The 23,764-nt window shown below is 39.2% G+C and overlaps 1 protein-coding gene across 3 annotated transcripts; it reads right to left on the bottom strand.

The window, feature by feature from the left end:
• Nucleotides 1–1,383: 1,383 nt before the first annotated feature.
• NRBP1 (nuclear receptor binding protein 1) lies at nucleotides 1,384–23,048 on the bottom strand. 3 transcript variants are annotated; one of them, XM_034421105.3, is made up of 19 exons: nucleotides 22,652–23,048; nucleotides 22,139–22,378; nucleotides 16,362–16,484; nucleotides 15,991–16,092; nucleotides 15,816–15,905; nucleotides 15,403–15,443; nucleotides 14,811–14,905; nucleotides 11,014–11,037; nucleotides 6,819–6,902; nucleotides 6,649–6,707; nucleotides 5,486–5,584; nucleotides 5,256–5,388; nucleotides 3,354–3,456; nucleotides 3,097–3,147; nucleotides 2,809–2,944; nucleotides 2,673–2,726; nucleotides 2,458–2,521; nucleotides 2,327–2,382; nucleotides 1,384–2,203 (listed from the first exon to the last, which is right to left on the bottom strand). In XM_034421105.3, the coding sequence occupies exons 2-19, from the start codon at nucleotides 22,355–22,357 to the stop codon at nucleotides 2,105–2,107; spliced, it is 1,632 nt and encodes a 543-aa protein (XP_034276996.1). In that variant the 5' UTR covers nucleotides 22,358–22,378; nucleotides 22,652–23,048; the 3' UTR covers nucleotides 1,384–2,104. The 3 variants fall into 3 exon arrangements, with proteins under 3 accessions (XP_034276996.1, XP_087739492.1, XP_034276997.1); XM_087883366.1 differs by lacking the exon at nucleotides 11,014–11,037 and adding an exon at nucleotides 7,470–7,532; XM_034421106.3 differs by lacking the exon at nucleotides 11,014–11,037.
• Nucleotides 23,049–23,764: the final 716 nt, after the last annotated feature.

The raw sequence follows: 23,764 nt of genomic DNA, 5'->3' as shown, positions 1-23,764 counted from the left end.
AGTGAGTACTGTCATTGTGCTATTCTTAACATGGCAACAAAGTGCTTCCTACTGGTTGTAGGTGATTAGAGAATACTGATGTGCTAATGAGAGTTAAGGCTTTTCTGTAGATTCAAGGTGCAGAATGCAACAATTACTTTTCCCCCCATGTTTAAATACTTAACCCATTTCATTTAGAAAGCAGTGATTATCATGCTATGTAGAATAAGTCTGAATTCAGCGCAAGTGTTTACATTCAAAATTCATTTTTTCATTCCAATTTGACCATGTGCGCCAACCTTACAACACTTAAACTCGCTCTTTCAATCTTGAAGTCACTTAAATTCAAACTGTTTTGCATACCAAGTGCTGATGCAATACTCCTAAGCCTCTTACATTAGAAAGAAGCTTCTGTTCTTACCTTTGAAGTTCCAATTAAACAGAATGATACAGGTAAGGAACTGACACCTGGTCCCCAAGTCAAATTCAGCTGACTGATGCAACCCATGTGATGCTGTACATTAAAAGGGAGCAAGAGCCTGCAACTTACAGTCTGCTTATTCACCATTAGATAGATAGAATTATAAGTACCTTTTATCTGCATCAGGAACTGCATAAGATAAAAGTAATCAAGTACTTAGGAGCTGAGGACTTGGCAGCACAAGGAAACAACAACCAATCGCCAGCCATCAACATACCAATCAACCAATAGGAAAGCACCACATAAATAGGAAACAGAATAGCTCAAAGCACATAGGACATAGAGAGAAGTTCCCCGAGGATGGGCTCTAACATGAATCTGAAAACTCAGAAGACTAAATCTCTGGTCCCAGTGATGGACCCAGATTGGATCTTGCAATTGTCCTGGGAAACATATATTTGCCTTCATTCGTAAAAGCAATCAACTCAACAGTATGGAAGGTTTTTTTCCTGTTCAACACAGAATTGTTAACACTGGAAGGTCTTCAGATATCAGCCTACATAAAATCTTAGTACTAGGATCTTTTCCAGATGTTACCTAGACAAAAGGTAACAGACAAAACGTCTTCAAAAAAAACCAAACAAACTCAGAAAACTCACACAACCCAGAAACTAATATTTGCTACAGAACATAGTTCTCAGAAACCAAGGGAGCATTTTTCTTTCTAAAGTAAAAGCTGTGAGCAATTTTTTGGTGAATAAGCAGAAGCCAAAATGAGGTTCAGATTCAACCTAGATGCAGTCAGTGGATGAGATCATACCTTTAAAAATATGAAAGCAGTGATCAAGAAATTTCAGGAGTACAAACAGCCCAATACCAACCACTTTTGCCCTTTCCCAATGAGCAGAAGAATGCACTAAGTGGCTCCTTTTAACTCTGTGATTCCGATTCCCAGATTCCAATCACAAACAGGTTGCAGTTAATTATTTACAAAACAATTTATTAAAAATAGGAACAGAAATGACACTTGGAACAGCTCCAGCACAGGAAAGGTTGAATTTCTCTGATAAACTGGCCCCAAGCCTGCAGGCATTAGATAATATCCTAAAGGAAAAGATGGTTTAACATTGCCACCTGCTATCTGAACTGGAACTTCCTATCTACTTCCTCTATTGACCAGATGGAACCCTCACACCACACAATAGATGCAGCCAAGGATACTGGAAGCAAGGCTGGTGCATGAAGCAACTGTGGGGAGGAGAAGAGTCCATCTGGAGGGGATAAGGCAATGACTGTGGGGCTAGAGAGTGCATGTGTAATATGGAGGGCCAGCATGGGATGGGGTAGAACTTAACTTCTCCGTTCCCCCCCACCCTTTTAAATAACAAGACAGACATCTGTGCTGTGCAAAAAAAAAATAACCTTTGTACAATTCAAGCAAAAGAAAACTCCATGCATGTGAGCCCAGAAAGAGGGAGAGGGAAGGAAGGCCATTGGCCACAGGGAAAATAATACTGACAAGGCACACAGCCCTCCCCCCCACACCTTGCCCCCCTGCCTTTAAGACTGGCAACGATTGTCTGCAGGACCTGGCTATAACACATGCGGGAGGCATATCCAAGCTGGCAACGGTGGTGGCAGCGGCTTAGAGTAGTACCCTACACAGATGCAGAGCAGGTACACCTGCTAGCAGCAAGATGGCCATTATGATGATACAGTGACAGCTGCCAGTGCCCCATTCCGTGAGTAGAAGAACTTGTTGAATGCCTCTTCAAGTAAACAGCTAAGACGGCTTTGATCAGCCTACAAAACAATGGGGGGAAAAAACACTGTAAGAAAACCTGTCCCTATACTCTTACTGGCTACAATGAAGTTCCCCATAAAGAGAAGAAAAGAAGTATTTTGGTGAACAGGACTGAAACTTACCTCACTGATGAATCCTAACTGAACCAATTCAGCTGCCAGTTCCTGAATATTGTCACCTAAGGAAGGAAAATGAGAGAATTGGTATGTTCTCTTAAGATGAAAAAGAAAAGAAGAAAAGAACAAGGACTTACTGGGCAGTAGGTCACAGCTCAAGTGCCGATTCAATTTGTCTTCCAGTTTCAGCAGCAGTGTCAACTGAATGAAAGGTGGGGCATAGAAGAAAAAAGGAAATTGCATTTTCATCTTCAACACTAGGTAGAATTCTGCCCCAAAAGGAAATAGGCCATTGTAGGCAAATGGAAGCCCTAGACTGGTATAAGTCACCCAGCTTGAGGCAGATACATACATGGTGCTTCACACCCTCCTCCACTGATTCAATGTTGCACTGCATCAACAGCACCTGGAAATGACAAAGGAGTGTGATAAGGCGAGGCTTTGCTATTATCAGCCAAGGAGATGCGGATTAGGGACCAGCTACTCACTTTGCGAGTCTCCACTTCTGCTGGCTCTGGTGTTGGAGTCTTTACTGATGGGGGGGCAATGGGAGATTTCACCACCTCCTGCTGTGGCTGCTGAGGTCGGGGCAGCCCAAAGGCAGTAAGTGGATAAATTCCATTTCTGTGGAACCACAAATGGAATAACTCAACTCTATGTATTGCAAGCTAATTCAGTGAACCAACAACAAAGGGGCCAGGTTGGCTTGGCCAGGACATTAGCTAGCTTCAGTAACAGAATCCCACTGAGAGTCATTATAGGAGAAAGGGGCATACCTCACATCTTCCAAGAATTTGTCTAGTTCCAGCGCTGGGGACTGTGAGAATCTAGGCCAAGACAAAGCACCAACTTAGTTTTTACAGCATAAAGTACATCCACCCTTTAATGAGCCAACTGTCAATTGCTTCCCATTCCATCTAATATTCTGCTGACCTCAGTTCATTGCATAGAAACAGAGAAACTCAATTCCAAAATTCCACACTCCACCTCAAAGCTCTCTTTCCCCCATCAGTTCCCAACTATTCAAACTCACATCATACGGACACCATCGCGGTCAGCATGGTTGATTTCAGCCAGTACAGCACTCATGTCCAAGTTCTTGGTCATTTCTTCAAGTGCATTCTCAGGGATCATGTCTATCACAAAATAAAAGGTACACATTACACTATTTTTCCTTCACTAACCCACTGTTATAACTAGTGGGCTTCCTAAACATGCTTTCCATTTTTCCCCTGAAGAGTTTTTAAAAAATGGAGATTAAAAAAAACAGATTTAACAGCAAAGGACTAACCATGCTCGTGAAGAAAGAGGGGAAAAAGCATGGCTATCCAGAATGCTGTACATGTGCCATAGAAATTTAAAAAAGAAATAAAATATTAATGGAATGATGGAATGAAAATGATTTGTAGGTGAAGATCTAACTATTAAGTATCATGAAAACTTAAGCAGACTTTAAAATTATGTTCTAAAAAGATGTCCACATGAGGAATGAACATGTTAAATTCAAACTGATGGCATAATTCTAAATGTTGGTACAATTTTAACATCACACATATACTGAGGGAAACTAAGTGGTTATAAAGATTTTAATTTTGTACCAAAAAAGTGCATTAAAAGTGCAATATAACCTTCTACAAAAACAAACTATTTTTAGTTTAGAAAAAAAATGAAAGTCAGTGAATGACTTTGAATCAATCTCTCTATCTCAGTCCAACCCACCTCATAAGGTTGTTGTTGTCAGGGAAATAGGAGAAGGTAGTTGTGTTGGATATGTTACCACCTTGAGTTTATTTGTAAAAATAATAAAGGCAGGATACAAACAAATAAAAAATAAAGGACGGGTAGACATGTGCAACAGGAAGATTTATAAAATTGCACATATAGTAGTTTATATGTATGATGTATGTATGTATGTATGTATGTATGTATGTATGTATGTATGTATTTTTCTTTTTTTTCCCTCTCAGTCAGGTTTTTCCTATGTAAATCAAGATCTTTATACAGCCATAGTTCAGTGAAATCTCATTCGCTAGTTTCTAGGCTTTATCAGATATCAAATCAGCATTTTGCTGTCTGTTGTGAGACTTAAGGTAGACTAAGATAGATCCATTTCAGACTAGTTTGTCTTCTTCAGTTAGCCACACCCCCATCTCATGTCTCCTTCCTGTAAAGGTCAAATATTTATTTTATTCTCTTTTCGTAGGTCTTTATGTGTATTTTTCTCTCAGCCAGGTTTTTCCTACGTAAATCAAGATCTTTATATATATATCAGGGTATTTTATATTCCTAGGAAGAGGTCGATCTCACTGAGGTAATAGACATTACCCTAGCTAATTTAATCCTTTTAACTGAAATCATTATCCAGAATTAACCTGGGACCCTCTCTATGCAAACTGATACTCTAGAGATAAACTACAATGTCTCTTCCCCCCTCCCCCCAACAAGCATATTATTTTAGACAATGTATTTAATATTTCTTTGTTGGGGCTTTTTACTACTATCCAAATGAAGAGAGCTAGACTGAAGTCCATCCACATTTATGTATATGTTTTTCATATTTCAGAACCATACATCTCCCTCATTTATCTATTATAATAATGGAAACTCAATCTTGAGAAAGTAGGTTGCTAATGTCTGAATATTAGGAGGCACTAGAAGACGACATGTGAGAGCATCCAAAAATCATTTGTCAGGCTGATCAATCTTGCTTAGATACAAAGGAAGCTATTATGGACTTCTCTGTTCATTTTGGCTGCCTCCTTTTAATAGATTTGAGTTTTTCTGCTTTGTAATTTCATTTCGGGGTATTTCTGGATATATTATGAAGTATTAGTTACTGAGCTACACATTCATTTCATACAAAATATTATTTTTACACACTATGAAGGGTTTTGCTCTTAGCAGTAGTCCGCAGACTTCTGTTGGCTATACTCACGCTGATGGCCCACAATGCAATGGGCTGCCAAAAGTTTCAGAGAGGGTACTTCAAACAAAGCCTGATGGAAGAGAAGCTCACGAGCTGTGGGTCGTTTGCTAGGTTGTGGTTCCAGGCACTTCTGAATAAACTCCTAGAACGGAAAAAGGAAACCAAATTTTGTGCTAATCCTGAGAGCTGGGAAAAGAATGGAAGAGGAAAGCAAGGAAAAGAATTGAGGTCAATCTTACTCGTTGTAATGGATCCTCTAGCAATTGGATGGCATTGTTAATAGCTTCTTGTGGCACGTAGGAAGATTCGCCATTTCCCTGAATCTCTAGCACTGCCATCTATCAATATAGAAACAGATGTCAATGGGTGATATCTTTAGATCGCCAGAGAAGTGCACCTTTTATTAGAAAATTTCATCAGCCACCACAGAATTTTTTTTCTCATCACCCTATATGTGAACCAAAGCAACACCCCTATTTTTATCTTTCCACTAGATTTTTACTGTCAACAAAGAAATTGCTTTCATTTCAACCATTTAATTTTATTAATCATAATATTCCTTCAGACAAGAGCCTATCAGGATTCACATCATATAAGGAATTTAGAAACAATCTTAATTGGAAGAGAACAAGAGAAAAAAATAATGGAACCCTCTTTAGGCCTGTTCTCCAAACCCTGAAGTTATAACAAAAACTATCCCCACATCTTCTTTGTTGAGTGAGGAAGATGACCTTGATAGAAATACCGAGAATTTCTAAACAAAGAGGGCTAAAACATTCTATAAGTCCCAAGAAAATATATCTGGAAGCTGCTCAGGTAAATGATTCACTGAAGTACAGGTAGTTCAGATTAACAACAATGTGAACTCCTTGAGTCTGTTGGGGGTGCTACTTGGAACCCTTGACACAATGATTGGGAACAAGCAGTGGGGCTTGTAATGGGCAATGTCATGTGACTGTGCCAATTTACAACAGTAGCTCTAGCTGTAGACATTAAACAAACCTCACACAGCTGTTAGGTGCAACATCACATGACCACCACTTGCAATCTCCTGTCAGCTTCCCGACTGACTTTGCCCATGGGAAGCTGACAGCAAAGGTTGCAAACTGCAATCGCATGACCATAGGATGCTGCAGCTGTCAAAATTGCAAGGCAATTGCCAAGCACCCAAAATAAAACTACACTATTGCAGGGGATGCTGTGATGGCCACAACATCTAGGACTGGGCCTAAGTCTTCCCATTCCGCACCATTGTAAATTCAAACAATCACTGAATAAATGGTTGTTAACCAAGAACTACCTGCATAAGGAGGAAGATAAAGCACAGTCCAATTTGCCAGATAAGTCTTAACATGTACAGGTGGGGCTGACACCTTCATATACTAATTGCCCTCCACCTTACCTCTAACGCACACATTCCAAAGGAGTAGATGTCCACTGCTGTAGTCACATGTGCAACTTCTGGAACAAAGAATAATAATCAGAAGCTATCTCTAAGGCAGAGAGAACAGACTGAACACTTTTTCTGCAGTTAATACAGAACTGCAGGTCCCAATACCCTCATATTCGTACCGCCATACTCTGGAGCAAAGAAATGCAGGTTCTTCTGCTCCTCACGACATGTCTTCACATGATTGTTGATGGTATCTGGGGCAACTATAAGAGAAGAGAATTGTAGAAGATCAGAGCCCATGCCTCTCTTTCCTTTCTGGTGTATGGGACTTGAGGCAGCTTCCATCTAGTTCATCTCTGCAAGGAACCCCAAACAAAGAAGCACTGCTCTTGTCCGGCCTCCCCAGCTTTCAGGCAGCACCACATCATAAGCGAACTCAGAAGCAAAAAGAAGGGATGCCTACATTCTCTTCCAGAAACCCCAGGTCTTTTCTGCGTCAACTCAAAGCCAGGCAAAGCAATAATCTGATCTTTCTAAAGAAACGGACATGAGAAGAAACTAGATACCGTATGTGTACACACATATACACACACACGCTATTAGAATAGGTAAGCAGCTTTTGTCCATTGTTGAAAGTAAAAGAGCCCATTCTCCCTAACATTTTTTTTATTTTGGATAGTTGCACCAAGCCACTATTTTTCCAGGCAGGCACAGATGCAGGCAAAGCTCAAAGTAAATCCCAAAATGCTGGTACTTTACCCATCACCTTGCAGTCTTATGCAAAGAAAGCAACTTCCCAGTAACATGCCCAATTGTTCAATAGCACTTACCCCCTATTTTTTTCACAACTTTCTCAGTTGATACCGCAAACAAAGCAATGCTTCTGGCAGCACCTGAACATTTATAATTTCTTTTAAAATATGTTTAACTTGCTTATTAAAATAGTCCCTAAATTGACCAGTAAATAAAGATAAACAAAGCGGTCAGTGAATGACTACCACCAATTCTTAAGAAGCTCCTGGCACAACAAGCCTCATTATAGCCAAAATACAAAAATCATCCTGAGAAAATTTGGAAACCAATAAAGATCCACTGCGGACAGGGTATAACTTTGGCTGACATAAAAAAAGAAAGAAAAAACCTAAGCCAGCGTATTAACCATAGAGAACTGTTTGTCTGCTATGTTCTTGCAATATTAATTAGCTCAGTTAAAGACCTAGTGGATTCCTTTACACAATGTATAAAGCTTGACTTTTTTTGCTTTTTTTATGTGTGGCTTAGATATTCTGCAAAGTTAGTCCATGTATTTAGTTTACTGTTATTTATATTACATAGATCCAGGAAATGGGTTAATTTATTAACTAAGATACATCTATTGTATAAATCCAGCCTTAGGCTCAAGGATGGTGCAAGCTAATTCACTCTATTTAAGCAGTGTTAAGAGATTTTACTTCACGCCTTGCCTTTTGATAAGCAGGAGGAATAGACTGAAAATACCAGTTCTCAACAGCTGTTAGACCCTATTGACATGACAGAAAACCAGCATGTGGAAGTCAAGCAGCAGAGGGTGCTTAAGACTAATGAGAAGGGATAACATGGAAGAGAGTATTTGTAGCTCAGAGTTGAACTGTGGAGTCCTTGGTGCTCTGAGCTTGTGGTTTTCTTGAAGACATTTAATTACCAAACTAGGTAACATCATCAGTACTACAAGGGAGTGGAGTATGCTCCCATTTTATATACTAGTGGCTTGCCCTGTCAGTGTTGGTAGGAGTGGTCTTGGTGGTTCCTTGATTAAGCTATTGTTTACTATTACTGTTTTTGTCCAAGTTACTTCATTATTGGTGTAATCTTGGTATCTCTGTTCATCTGGGTGTTGATTGTTGGTGAGGAGATGTTTTGGGTTTTTTGGTTTCCTTTTTCGCTTTTTGATTGTTTCTTTTGAATGGTATGTAGATGTTGTTTATCTGTATGTGCCTGTTGATATGCCAAGTTCAGAGAGCACCAAGGACCACAAACAACTATTTCCCCCAAGCAGAAAAAAAATGCTGGCGGGACCAGACTGAGCCTCTATACCTTAAACCACAGCCCAGAATAAAATTGATCTAGTAGCAACAGTACTGCAGTCAAACAAATTAAAAATATATTAGCTTTAGCTTAATGTCAAAGTCTACTCTCTAATAAAGTAGATATTTGCTCCTATCTGAAATTTTCCTGCAATACGTTGCTTTCTTTACATCCATATACTTTCTGTATCAACCAAAAATCTGGTAAGTGCTTGAAAATGCATATTTCTAACAGTGATCACTGGTAGGAGCTACATATACGGTTTCTCATTCTGAAAAAGGTTTTATTTAATGAGGACCTAGAATGGGTTGCCTGGTAAAAAGCTTTTTCAACTTGTTCTATGTATGTACCGGTATGTACTATATTGTTTATCAAAATAGAGATGGACATAAATAACAATGAAAATAACTCATTTCCCCATATTATTAAAATTATTGTTATTTATTATATTAATTGCTTGCTAATAATTTGAATTTATTAGCTGCCCAAATCCAGTGGATTCTACTTGTTAAATAAGTATAGTACTGTAAGGCATTACAGTTATTTTGGTATAAACTTTCATGTACTAATCTTCATTAATACTATTATAGTTCTTTAATTTGTTATACTCATGTTTCAATTTATTTCTATAAAATTATTAGTTTCATAACTATCTTTCTGTTCATTAATGCTAAGGTTTACATGCAGTTTTAAATTAATAAGACTACTGGTGTTTTTCAGTATGCCAATAGTTAAATATGTACAATGTAACTATGTTCTCAACAGCAGTGGTGAAATCCAAATTTTTTTAATACTGGTTCTGTGGGCGTGTCTTGGTGGGCATGGTGGGTATGGTGTGGTGGGTGTGGCAGGGGAAGAATACTGCAAAATCCCCATTCCCACCCCACTCTGAGGCCAGCCAGAGGTGGTATTTGCCTGTTCTCCGAACTACTCAAAATTTCTGCTGCCGGTTCTCCAGAACCTGTCAGAACCTGCTGGATTTCACCCCTGCTCAACAGACTAAAATTCCATCTCTTAACACTGCTTAGAAACTAATAAATGATTGTGGATTTTTAATGTCGTAAACTGCTCAAAGTCACTGCATGTGAGTTGGGTGGCCATATACATTTATTTAATAAAATAAATATAATAAGGTATTGTAAATATGCTACTTATTTTAATAAATGTAAGCTAGGTTCACCATATCTCATTTTGTTACTGATTAAGGATTAAGCTACAACTGGATTCAGGAAGTCTAAAATAAACTATATTATCGCTTAGCACGATGTGTAAATCCAGATAATGAAATGGAAGTAATTCCACCTTCGTCCTATCATATGCACAGCTTAAGCAAAAGAATAGTATTCCTTTTCACATGCTGCCTCCATTTGGCAGCTATCACTCTCCTCTCAGCAGTGTATGGCATCTGTTTTTTGCAATCTTCTGAACTTCTAGACCAAGGACCACATGAACTTGGTACAAAGGTTCTTTTCAGTCCTCATTATTGTTGGACATACAATTATCCCAAGGGTTTCTCTCAGCTGGAAACTCAAAGCCACAGTCTCATCATCAGCATCTCTCTTCCATCCAAGCTTTTTCTTTCTTTTAATCAGTCCCCAAGGCTTCGTTTTGCCAGACTTGGCTAAAGTTTCACCGGAAGTTCATCTTCTCTAGATGCTCTTTCCTGGCAACCTGTCTTATTGTTCTGTTTCAATCACTCTACTCTGCCATAAACAGAAAGGCTTGCTTACCTATTATACCTAGCACTGGGATAGAGAAGGCAAGCAAATCCCCAAGGGATCCTTCTATAGCTGAAGGGAATTGAATAGTTCCAAAATAAGAGCATTCAAAGCAGAACCTAATTTTCTGATTCAACTAGAAACCCCAAAAGGAATTCAACATATGTCACTAAACTGGACAACATTTTAGCACTCTTATAAGCCTCACCCATTATCCCTATAAACAGTTGGCCACAGCTCAGGCCACAAGCAAGCAGCAAGCAAAATCCCAATCATAGCCGCAAGGGAAGGAGGTAGCAGCCGCTCCTCAGACAAGAGCAGTTCACATGCAGGAGGAAGCATGCAGCAGGACAGCAGAGAAAACACAGACCAGAAATGAGAGAGAAGGGTAAGACTCCTCTCCAACCAAGAGCCAAGGGCAGGCGCAACTATACTAGAGTCATAAGCAAGGGACACTGAAGGGAAAAAGGAGCTTTTGTATATAATACATATATATATATATATATATGATGCCATTTATGTGTATATATATATTATTATTATTATTTTTAGAAAGTCACAGTCACATCACAGAGCCGAGAGATTTGCTCACCATTAGCAAAAATCCTATGAAAGACTGTTGGCAAAAGAGAAAGAAAAAGAGAGAGAGGCAGCCCATCAGCAGGAAATAAAACTCAAGAATTGATGGAAGAGCCAGCCTTTCAGATAAGCCACTGTACCTCCTGTAGCAATGGGACAGACTGTGTTTGTCTCATCAGGACAGAGTGAAGGGTTTTTTATCCTGAACCTCTATAAAAATCCACAAAGGAGGTCAGTGCTTAGCTGTTTTGGGTACACAGTCTCCACGTGAAGTGAGACAGGAGCCAAATATACCACCTACATTTGGCCATCCATCAACTGCAAATTATCTTCTACTTCTCAGAATCTACTTCTTAGTCCAGAGCCATCTTTCCGCCCTCTACCACTACCCACTCTTTCTCTTGACTTGCTGTTGGGTGGCCAATGAAACAAACAAAATGTTAAAAGTTTTGATATTTGTGTAGTTACTTACCAAGCACATCTAAATTATATTAAAGTAGCCAAAATATCTTTACACTCCCCAAGGCGTGTCACAACTTTTGAGCACCCCTAATGTTTGGAAATTGAAAGTTGAAAAATTTGACAAGCCCTAGATCACTGGCCAAGTGTCTTTCCTTGGAGGAGGAAAAGAGAAAAGGTTCAGATGGAGAATCTGCCTGAAGCCTTTCTTGCATTTCATTCACATAGGATACAACACCTCTGGGTGGTTGGTTAGAAAAAAATGTTGATCATCTATCTCCAAGCCTTTCGATTTTCAAAAATAAATGTGGATTTTTAAATATTTTAGTATTCTTCCAACTATTCCCAAGGAAAGGATATATTCAATGAATTGCTACTCTACCTGGTAAATTCCTATCAGAGATTTTCTAAGTTATATTCCAACCATTTTCCTTCTCCCTCCCTTTTGGACTACACCTCACTGAGAGCTTGTCCTCTGAGTTAGTTATTCAATTTCTCCAACATCACCTCTGTAGCACTGTCTCTGGATGCCTCAAGGGTAGCCTCTGATGTTGCTGAGTTTGGAAACCTACTGGGATGCATTTGCCTGAACTATGATAATAGAATGGGGAAGAGGAAGAAAAGGCAGAACGAAGATTGGAAAAATGGGAAGAACTCTAATATTCAAAGAAACAAAATTTGTTCTAAGGGAGAGAGAAAGAATGGAACAGTATTTCTTAATAAATTAGGACAAAGATAGAATTAGATCCTCATTCACCCACTACTGCACTCTTATGCTTCTATAAAGCAGCTAGGGAAGCTAAGTGTAATCCTTTAGATAACTCGAGACGGTTCCATGCAGGATGGGTTACTTTTCCTGCCATTCAGCACCCTAGCTTCCTTCTCCTCCCTATTCTTCAATGGAGTTCTTTTGCAGGAAGTCTTTCTCGTTTCTGAATGTGACATGTTTCTGCTTGCTTTCCTTCTCAACGTTCCATCAAAGAGGCAAAAGGTGAGTGCATTAAATTTCCTTTCAAAATATTTAATGAGATTTCAATGGCATATATCATTACCAGCTGTGATCAATTTTTCATCATTATAGTATTTTTAATAATTGTTACTAGGATGCTGAGGAAAGAAATGAAAAAGCAAGTGCTTATTTCAAATAGCTACTTCAAGAATTCTAACTTCACACAAGAGTTCTGGGACAAACATACAGAATTATTATTCCTTATTCCCAGGGAAAAGCAGTCCTGGAAGCACAGCGCTCACAAAGCTACTTAAGATAGCTGCATGTCAATTTATTTAAGCTGCCATTAGTCACTGCAAAGCAAACTCTGTTCAGTCTGCTTATTCTCAACTCATGTGAATTACCTATTCAGAACATGCAGATTCTAATCCATGCACCCTTTCCTCAGATCTACAGAACTCTCCATCAAGACACAATACAAACTACACATAGTGGCTAGTGTTCTAGTTTTGTTTTTCCATAAGAGATAGCCAGTTAACATGACCCTCTATTCAAACAGTGTTGAGCTAGGTTTGTTTTATGTTCACTTCTTGAGTTTGTGTAGTAATCCTAATAGAAGATAATTACTACAAAAACATCCTTCAGATGCAGTGATAGATGTCTGTGAACCTAACTGCAAAATCAGTAACTTTTTAATCCAGTAAAGATTCTTCCTCTATCTCAAAAGGCAAGGAAACAATTACAAGGTCTTTCTCTCAATTAATTTTATCCATACTAGGAAGATTAATTTCAGAATTAGTAATCTTTATTTTTTTGAAGAACTGTTCCATTACATATCTCTTGGAACTACGTTTTTGTTATTTGGAGGCTTGAGTTGTTCCAATTTCGACTTCTTTCAAGAAGATACATCACATATAATTAAGACTGACACTAAGATCAGTTAATACAATAACTCATTTCAAGAACCACGTTCATTTTACTACTGATGCTTGATTCATGGAGTGTGTGTGTGTAGTATGCGTGTATACACACACACACACACACACACACACACATATATATATATATAATATGTATGTGTATTTTTATTTCCATTTTACTTGGATTTTGCAAGCTTTGAGGGGTTCTCAGAGTAGTTTTATTTACTTGATCCATTCTGCATTAAACCCAAAGACACTCACATCATAAAATATTATTATTAATACTTTAATATTATGAGGAATTTGATTCCAATATAGTCATTATGCCCCCCTCTAAATACTTGGAAATTGAAGTTTGAAAGGATGCTATGAGGTAGTGACAATCACCTATTCTTATGGCATTAAAAGTAATCAGATAAATGTATGAGGAATCAAGCTTTTTACAGTTACTACATATGACAGCATTGTATTATTTTGGATACTGGGGCAGCATATTTACATAAAAAGCATAATGTATATTAATCACTAATTTCTGAGAGTTTAATGGGAGTGTGGCAGGATATAAATGTAAATGTAATAAATAAATAAAGTAATATGAGAAATAAAGTGCTCATATTATCCAGCTTATGGACTTCCCTCTGGCATCTAAGTTGGCTATTGGGGAAACAGAATTATGGGTTTCTGAGATCTTTGATTTGTTCCAACACAACTATTATGTTTGTATGAGTTTTGTTTTTTCCCAGAGTTGACTATCCAGAAACTATGTTTTTATCAATTTAATTGTGGCATTAACATGACCGTGGTTAAATCATGATTAATACTGTCCCATAAGCTTCAAAAGTAATCTTGAGAATTTTCATGAATTAAACCGGCATAATTCATTGAATAGGACATAAGCAGCACAAAAAAAAAAAAAAATGAGATGAAATGCTAAGCATATATTTGTGAAAAATGGAGCAGCCAACAGCGATACTTTGCTTATTTACTAACAGCTCACTAACTAAGACTGGCCACAAGAAACTGACAGCCCAAGAAGAAGCGAAACAAAGAGGTCTGCCCATCCTGCCTTCCCCTACAATTCTGATGAATCAGTGTGTTCAAGTGTAAGGTTGGCTTGGAAGCAGCCAAGAACAAGCAGCGTCCCCAAGGTTCCAAATGTTTGAATGACAGAGATAAAAATGAGTTGGCAGGAGAGTTTTCTGCCTGCAAAGGAGTAAACAGAGACTCTACAAAAAGAGGATAGAGCAGCCTGCAAGTGGCAAAAGGTCCAGGAAGTTTCCAAGAGGTCAACAACAACAGATGTAAGGTAGAGGCACCAGTTGCAACACAGAGTCCTGCTATACAGACATAACAATATATGCTCCAAGCCCTAGAGGTTTCCTTGGACTAATATAAAGCTTGAACCAATGTCAAGGAACAAAGCAAGCCAAGAACGAATTGTAGCATACATTAAATCACAAACTAATTCCACAACAGCCTCACCTGATCCAATCTTAATAAGTCCATTGTGCTGGATGAAGATGGTATCACAAGTCAAGTTTCCATGAATGATAGGAGGATCACAGGAGTGAAGATAACTGGAACAGCAACACAACAGAGGTGAATCACAGCTACCAGATATACAAATGCATCAGTTTGCAGGTACATGGAAAATGTATTTTTTCGTAACAGAAAAATAACGTCTTCCTCATTTCTATTATTTCTGGTATCCAAAGAATGTAAAGTTGTGATGATAGTTTCTGTTTGGAATCCAAGTCTTTTTTTTTTTTTTTTTTTTGAGCTTTCTAAAGAAAACTTTACTGTGCTGCTGAAACCATATCATATAGTACCCCGGAGGCTCTGAAAACCGAAGTAAGCAATAAAAGAAGCAAGATTCTTCCCTTTATTTTCTCCAAAAACCTTTCTTATACAATAAATAAATATATTTATTTATTTATGTAAAACTTATAGACATATATATATATATATATATATATATAAAATTTTCCACTGAGCCTCTGAAACAGTGTAATCATTTGTACACCAACATTGTGCCCAAGACCATCCACCCTTTCAAATATGTAAAGGCACATACCTGAGGGCAGAAAGGATTTGGGTGCACCAACGCTTCCAGGCCTGCAATACAAATGAAATATCACCAAAAAGCTTTCAGCATCTCCTGCAAAACTAAGTCATCATTTGGTGTCTCTATAGTGCCATTTCTATTCTCCTTACTTCTGAGCACTCTTGATTTGCAAATCACAGCTGGTTTCCTTTTATTTTGCTCCAGAATTAGATGGATTAGCTCAGGAATCTCAGGCAGGAATCAGACTTATTAAATAGTTATGAGCTAGATAGCCATTTTTTCCCCTCATGGTCTTTGGCAGAAAGGGAAGCAACAGTACCTTGGCCAAGGGCTACAGACACACAGACCAAAAAAAAAAAAAAGAATAGCACAAACACAATTTAGGGAGTTGGGAAGAGAGTACAAGGTTGGAAAGAAGTTACCTTTTCATTCATGGTCTTGTGGTTCTTCTTAGTTTTCTTCAAAAATTGCTTCAGGCTACCAGAGGACATGTATTCCGTAATGAAGATAACCTAGTAATAGTGGAAATTATCAACTGCTGGTGCTTCATATTTTTCCACACTAAGATAAATGACAATCACACACAATTCTACTTACCCTGGCTTTATTTTCTTTCACATCTGCCCAGTATTTATGGAATTTCACAATGTTCAGGTGCTCCAACTGGATCAGGTTGTCAAAGACAGCTTTGACCTTTTCCTGTAGCAGCAGCAAAACAAAGTAGTGTAAACAACTCAAGAAAAAGAAAATGCCATTAGCAGAGTTTCAACACAGCCAAGATGGAGGCATTGGTTAAATTTAAGTCAAGCAAGCAAGACTAGCCAGCAATAGAAAATAATCCTACTCTCTTCATTCTCCTTGTCTGCTTGATTTCAAGAAACTTATTCATAGTCACACCAAAATCTGAGCCCTCATACAACAGATATCTTGTCTGCCTTTTCACAAATCTTCATTCCAGTTTCACCAACCTCTTGAAGCTTAAAATTCTTGCGTTCAGAGAACTGGACCTCATTCCAAACCACCTCCACACCTTCTTCTGTATCCATTGCCAAATAGGCACTATCAATTCCAGGAACATTGCGTTGATTAACCTAGATGGAAATAGACAAAAATAAAAGCCAAATTTCAGGCAGACTAGAAAGGTTGCTGTATCTGCAAATTATTGCTATTTGACCTAAAAATGTAAGATGAATCCTGTTGGGTCTGACCAAAAGCTATCCAGACGAATCTCACAAAACAAATAAACAGATGAATTTAATAAGATAAAAAGCAGGACATGATAAAAAGCAGGACATGACCTCTGTTGCTCCTCTACAGCTAGAATTTGTCTCCCTCCTTGAGGAAGATGGGGGATCTAGAAACACTAAAGATGGATGGATGGATGGTTACCCACTACAGATATATACATCACACTATTTTCTTTCAGGATCAGAATGGAATATATAGTATGCCAAAGAAATTTTAAAAAAGATGGGAAAACACAAAAGCCAGTATAGCTAGAATTAATTTAAACGAACACAATTTACTGTATTTTTCCATAATTTTAAATCTATGCAAACCATCCGTGTTTCCACCATGTCTATACTCCACATCATACTGTCTGTGTTATTTTGCCTACGCATTTCTTTTTCAGAATCCCATCAACACTGTCCAACATATCACCTATTGAACTTCCTTGTCCTCTTAATCCATTCACTCATTTTTCATATTTTGTGCAATCTGATCCCCCGTCATCCTCATCTCAATGTCTTTTCATAGTGGTCACTCATCATATCCATTCAATACCCATTTATTCTTGGTCCTATTTCTTGTTTCACTATATAACCTAACACCCAATTCACCACGTTCAACTTACTGTTACATTTGTTTTAATATATCAAACTCTCACTTCCATATAACAAAGTAGGGAGAATCACTTATAGCTTATGAGGAACTGTGGGAAGAAAACAGAAGGTAAGGAGTTTTGGTTTATGTGAGAAAAGACATAAAGGCCTGCATAGGAGAGATACGGGAAGGAAATGTAAGAGAGATTTTAACTTGCTGTAATTCTGGCTAGAAATTTATTCTCAGAGTTTTAAATATTACCTCACATTAAGGTTAAAGTATTTCCAGAAACCTATTTTGTTTTTACAGATAGTCCTCAGTTTTCACAATTGGAACTGAGAATTCCATTACTAAGTTACATAGTCGCTAAGTGAAATATCCCATGACAACAGACTTGTCACCTCTCATTCATAGCTGTTCATGAGAGTCACTGTTGGTTGATAAGCAAAACATCTCATGACTGTAACCCAGGGGTGTCAAACTGGCAGCCCGCAGGCCAGATGCATCAAGTGCAGGCCACACCCACCCCAGCTCCGCGAAGGGGAAAAAACCCACAAAACGTCACATAACAGCAACGTGATGCTGCGGGTTTGACACCCGTGCTGTAACCTGCAATTTTACTGCTGCCATTGTCAGAAATTGGTTGTGAAGGTCCCATATGTCAACCATGTAACCTCAGGGATGCTACAATGGTTATAAATGCAAGGACTGGTCATAAAATTACTTTTTAACACCCTCATAACTTCAAAGAGTTGCTAGACAGGGCAATTGTTAAGCAAGGTCTACCTGTATATTACTAGTTTGCTATCTGCATCAGGCTGAACACAGCTATAGACAGGATTTTTTAAAATGGGTTTAAATTACAAGAAAACACATTTTAACTGAAGATCAAGAAAATGTCCCAAAATGAAGAGCTGTTCAGTAATTGAACAGACTATCTTCAGATTCACCTTCGCTAGCCACATGCTATATCTGTCAGGTTATGTCAGGGATTCCTGTATTAGACAGGTGACTAAACTACCTCTTCTCTTTTTTAAAGTATCAAAGATTTTTTTTGTAATCTTTACCAACTTCTCCTCTTACATTCCACATCACAATCTTCCATGTGTCATCGTGGTAACCAGATAAATTATTGATTTCCGCTGCCCATCATGGTTCGATCAGTCATGAATTTGTCCAATCCCCCTTTGAATCTGTAAACTGGTAACTATCTCCATATTTGAATTCAATTATTGGGCTCATATAACACCTTAAAATAAAAAGAGATTATAACTCAAAATCAAGATGCACTGTGTGAACTAGTAAACTAATTTTGATTAAACCACGCTGTATATATTGTACAGATCCAGTCAACTGTAATTTGTTCAGTAAACAAGTTGTACCTTAACAATATTTCTAGTTTTGATCCTAAATCACCTGCATTTCACTTCAATATAAAGTCCTCTACATTTCTTACCAACTCTAGGAGTCTCTTATTCTATCCATGCTTGAGATTTTCTGAATATGGTAGGTAAGTAAATTCTGCCATCACAGAGCTGCTGGAGGAGAACTGTGCCTATGACAGAAGTCTTCTTAGCATTATTGTGTTTCTGAGCCACTCTTATTTTTAGCATTCCTTTGACTTTAATTCTAAAGCTCAGAGTAGCACATATTCTTAAGGCTTATAATTCTCAACTCTTCTAAATTCAAGCTTCCAGTACCAGTTGTTTCTTCAAATTCCTACTTTCTTTATAATGGTTAAATCCAAGAAAAGGCAGCCTGTAGTCTTAACCCCACAAGTTGAAGTTGCCAAAATTCAGTGGATAAAACCAAAATTACAGTATAGAGAAATGATTTTCATTTTTAAAAGAGTACTAAAATATATGTATTAAATTTCAAATAAGAATGCATGTGTTGTATTAAGGGGCAGGAGCACAAGAGACAAAAAGTTTGCTCTGACCCCTCCAATGATATCACCAACACATTCCGTACAGCTCCCAAAACTAAAAGAAGTCATTAAAAAAAACATTTCCTAGCATATTCTAGTCTAGTGATTCCTGAAATCTTAGGTAAGGCAGTATAACAAAAATTACACAACCACCCATGTTAGGGAATCACATGTTTCTTTGTTGCCCCTCCCTTTTCTTGATGTGTAGCCAAATCATCTTGTGGGTCAAACCAGCGAGTCACACATCATTACCAAGCCAAGAGTCAACCTCATTATGATCTCAGAGATATTTAAAAGTATACACTGCTCCTGAAAGACAGGGGGATGGGGAAAAGTGAGATCAAACAATGGCATGACCTAGAGAACAGCTGCAAACAGCAGAGGATGTTAAAGTGCTGAGTCAAAAATGTGTACAGAAAACCAGCAATACAAAATCATCCAGCTAAAGTGCTGGTGGCATGGTTAACAGGCTTTAGCAAATCTATTTTAAGAAAGGAGGAAGAAAACAAGGCAAAAGACAAAGCAACCAAAGCTCAACACCACACAAAACACTACACTTAGTTATGGAACACAAGAGGGGAGGAAATAAAGTGTGTTAAACAAAGGCTACAAAGAGAATCTGTAAAGGAAGCTAACTTGATTCCCCTTCCAATGTTACTAAAGAACATATTAGCCTTAACTTTTTAAGATGAAAAGAAATTGAAAATCTTAATAAAGCTGCTATGGTATATCAATGTCTATGTATAGTTCACAAATAGGAAAATATAAAAGCTGTCTCCTCTTCATGTCCTCAACTGATAGTGTCAAATATATTATTCATAATAAAGATATATGCATCCATAATGGTTAGTAGCCATTAATAGCCTAAACCAGAAGCAATAGATCTACAGCCTTCTTTTTCTGGCCTTCGGGTTCCTCTGGGGCGACTGCTGCAAATTCAAAGTATAATTTTCTGTTTTGAAAAAAATACTGTACTGTACAAATATTTGTTTATAAAAAGAAAAACTCCTTCCAAAACTAGTTGTATTGTGCTCCTACCCACTTGCGAGTCTTCAGCTTCTTCCGAATGCTAAATCCCTGATCAACAAAAGGCCATCCAGCCCAGGCTTAGTTCATCAGTAGTCACCATCAGTACATTTTCTGACAGAAAACTCCATAGCACAGATTGTGCTTTCTTTTATTTTAGTAACAGTGACACTCACAGAAGGGAGAATCTTGTCTTTCTGTATTGAGCATATCTAAAGGTTTATGGACTTGCATATTTAAAGGAAAGTCTTTCAAATGCATCCTACACTGGATTTAGGGTTGAATTAAAGAGAATTCAGAATTAGCCAAGAGTCCCTCACAGCAAAATTTTTGAAATAGGGGCTAGTAGCATTCAATCTTCATGACAGTTTATTGAAAATAAACCATCAGGATGACTAAATCAAGTCTTTCAATACACAGAACAGAATAACATTGTACTTATCTAAGCTAGCCCAGCTAAATCAATTTCTCCTCAAAATCAGCAATGATCGCTATTTTTCCCCCTAGCCAAATAAGCCATTATCCCAACACTCTAGACTTCAGAACATTCAGAACACCACATTAGTGTTTTCATGTTTTCACAAAACGGAAAACAGCCTCTATTCAAAAGGCAATTCTAAAATCTTCAATATAAAGCTATGATCTTATTAATCTGCCAAGTTAAATCACCTAAAATTATCCAAAATATCTTCTAACTCATCTATAACTTCCTTAACAGCAAGAGATATTGTCCTATATTTAAAATATCAAGGAAGAGAACACTTCCTCAGAACACACCCAAAGCAAGTTTCAGTCAAGGAAACAGAATAAAACCATTGGTTCTAAAGGACTGAATCCACATCAGAAAACTGAAGACAGGATCATATGCAGAGCTATATATTACTTAAAGACCATTCAACAATTGCCAGTCATATGTTATTCCCATGCTATAGACTACACATTCTTGGAGCTGTGGCCAGATCATATTCCTTTCAGGAGTGGAGCGAAGGTTTTTCTTTTTAGTCATGTCTTCAATTAAAATCCCCTTCAAGTCAAACTCAAACTTCTGGTGATTTCATGGACCTGTTTGTGCTGTTTTCTTGGCAACAGTTTAAAAAAAAAAAGGGAGGCTTCCGGGACTACAATCTACAATCATGGCATTAAAATCAGTTTCTATGACTTTGATTCTGAAATTTCAAGTGTTTATTTTGTATTGGCAGTCACTTTGAAAATCATCTGGGGAGAACAATGAAACAAAAATAGCGAAGTAAGTAATAAAACCTCAATACATTTCTCAGGATGTCTTTAAAAACTTTATATCTTTCAGCAAAAAGAGTTTCTTTATAACAGCTGTAAAGAATAGAATAGAATAGAATTCTTTATTGACCAAGTATGATTGGACACACAAGGAAAGCACATAATTTTCAGTCAAATTCCTTAATTCAAGTCCCATTATCGATTGGTAAGGTTGGAAAAAGACATCCTAGCAATCAAAACAGACAATTGACAGCTAGCTAGACTTACAAGCGTTTACATAAAGGCAAAAGCCTCAGATTCCTAAACAAGAAAATAGCAGATTGAAATGCTGCCTGGAATACCTTGATTATAAACAGAGAGGCACTTCACCCCAAACCTACCACAATATTTAAAATAACTACTACTGCTTCTCCTGTCTTGACTCTTCCAGATCTATGGAAAAAGGGGGCAACTGTCTTAAGTCCTAAAAACCACTTATGACTAGTCAAATCTCAACTTCCACACTATGCGACCCAACTGGCCCTCTCACAAGTCTTTGACAGCTGTTCCATCTACAAACCTCTGCAGCGTGGATCCCAGAACGAGACACCCAGAGCTCTGGGGAAAGGGAACTTTTTCTACAGCCCCAGCCTCCTCAGGATCGCTCTCTTTTGTGCAAGGCCTCCGAAAGGCGCCAGCTTCGAGCCAGCCAGAGACGGTGGGGAACGCAACGCACAGGCTTCGGTCACCTACCTCTTCCCGCCTCTTCTGCCAACGGCCGCAAGGGGATTCCTCCAAGATTTCGGACTCGTCTTCGGACTCGTCCTCTTCTTCCTCCTCTTCCTCCTCCTCTTGAGCGGCCGTCGCTAGCGGCGGCGAAAGGGAGGTCATGCCGGATCCCGCAGACGCAGCCTCGGGTTTCTGGTCGGAACCGATATTGCCGGATACTTGCTTGGTTTCGCCCTCGGACATCGCCGCGACGGAGGAGGCGACCTACACGTTGGAAGAGAAGAGAGACTTCTCTCAAGAGGAGGGCAGGCGGGGCGGAGGCCGTTCGTGACGCAGCACCAGGACGACGCGCTTCCGCCAGAGTTACGCAGGCCCGCCCCCCCCGCCCCCGAGCGCGCGGGGCAAACGGGGGAAAGCCGCCGGCCCCTCACGCTCCGCCAACCCGGCGGGACAAGGCCTCGGCGCGTACATGGCTATCACCCCGGCGACGGGAGACCGCTGTCCCCGGCCACACGACAACCCAAAAGCAGAACTCACCGGGGCGCAGGCCAACCTCCGCCACAGCTCACAACCTGAAGCCGACTAAATAGCCGACAAGCCGCGCTGCGACGGGAGGCGCTCCAAGGGACGGCGGAGGCAGGGTTTAGACCAGCCAATAAGAAGCCGACCTGCGCAATCGAAGACGCGTTCGGATTGGACGGAGTGCTTGCAAGGCGGGCCCCGCGGCTGTTCTCATTCAACTCCAGCTGTCTGCCCAGCTCCGGTGGGACGAGGCGACAGGGCGGGGCCTTTTATGGCTGCAGAGAATGGAACGAGATATCCCTGCGCACGTTGATGCTTTTGAGTGCGCGGTGCAAGTAGCCCGCGTAGAGTTGTTCTGTTATTTCCGAGCGGTCTGGGGAGAAAGTGCGAGAAAGTCTGCTTTCTGATCGCTGCGTGAAGCAAAGGGAGAATTGGCTGCGGCTTAGCTCCTCTTAAATCAGGGGTCTCCAACCTTGGCAACTTGACAACTTTAAGCCTGGAGGACTTCAACTCCCAGAATTCCCCAGCCAGCTTTGCTGAAGTTCTCCAGGCTTAAAGTTGCCAAGGTTGGAGACCCCCGTCTTAGATTCATCATTGAAATGCCGTTGATCACATACATAGCTAGAAAAGCTCCCTCTGATCGTGTATAAAGTTTCTGAATCGGGAAGAAAGAGCCCTTGATAATAGTTTTGAACATTGGTAATGGAGCAGAAAACTTACCCACGAATTAACAGCTGGTTCGTACATAGCCTGAACATAGTCATAGTACGCTGAATCATAGTTGACTTAACTAAATCACAGTTTTGCTGGCATTGGCCGAAAACTACACAAACCTTTACGTATGGGTTTATCTGAGGTGTTAGCTAAATAAGTTAGCATATCAGAACTTTCCTAATTAAGCCTCTAATTCTCCAGGTGCTGGCACTGAGATATACATTATCCCCACCTGGTGGTTGTCATTTTGGTTAATAGGCAGTATCATGAATTTGTGTAATCCCTATCTAAAGCCATCAAAACTGGTTCGATTGCTACAAGTGTACAGACTAAAGCAGGGGTGTCAAACTCAAGACCTGGGGACTGGATCCAGCCCGTGGGGTACTTAGATCTGGCCCACAGGGCCGCCCTGGA

Source organism: Pantherophis guttatus, chromosome 1 (assembly GCF_059756535.1).
Source record: "Pantherophis guttatus breed Tessera chromosome 1, ASM5975653v1, whole genome shotgun sequence".
NCBI classification, from domain to species: domain Eukaryota; kingdom Metazoa; phylum Chordata; class Lepidosauria; order Squamata; family Colubridae; genus Pantherophis; species Pantherophis guttatus.
This window is presented reverse-complemented; position numbering and strand designations above follow the sequence as displayed.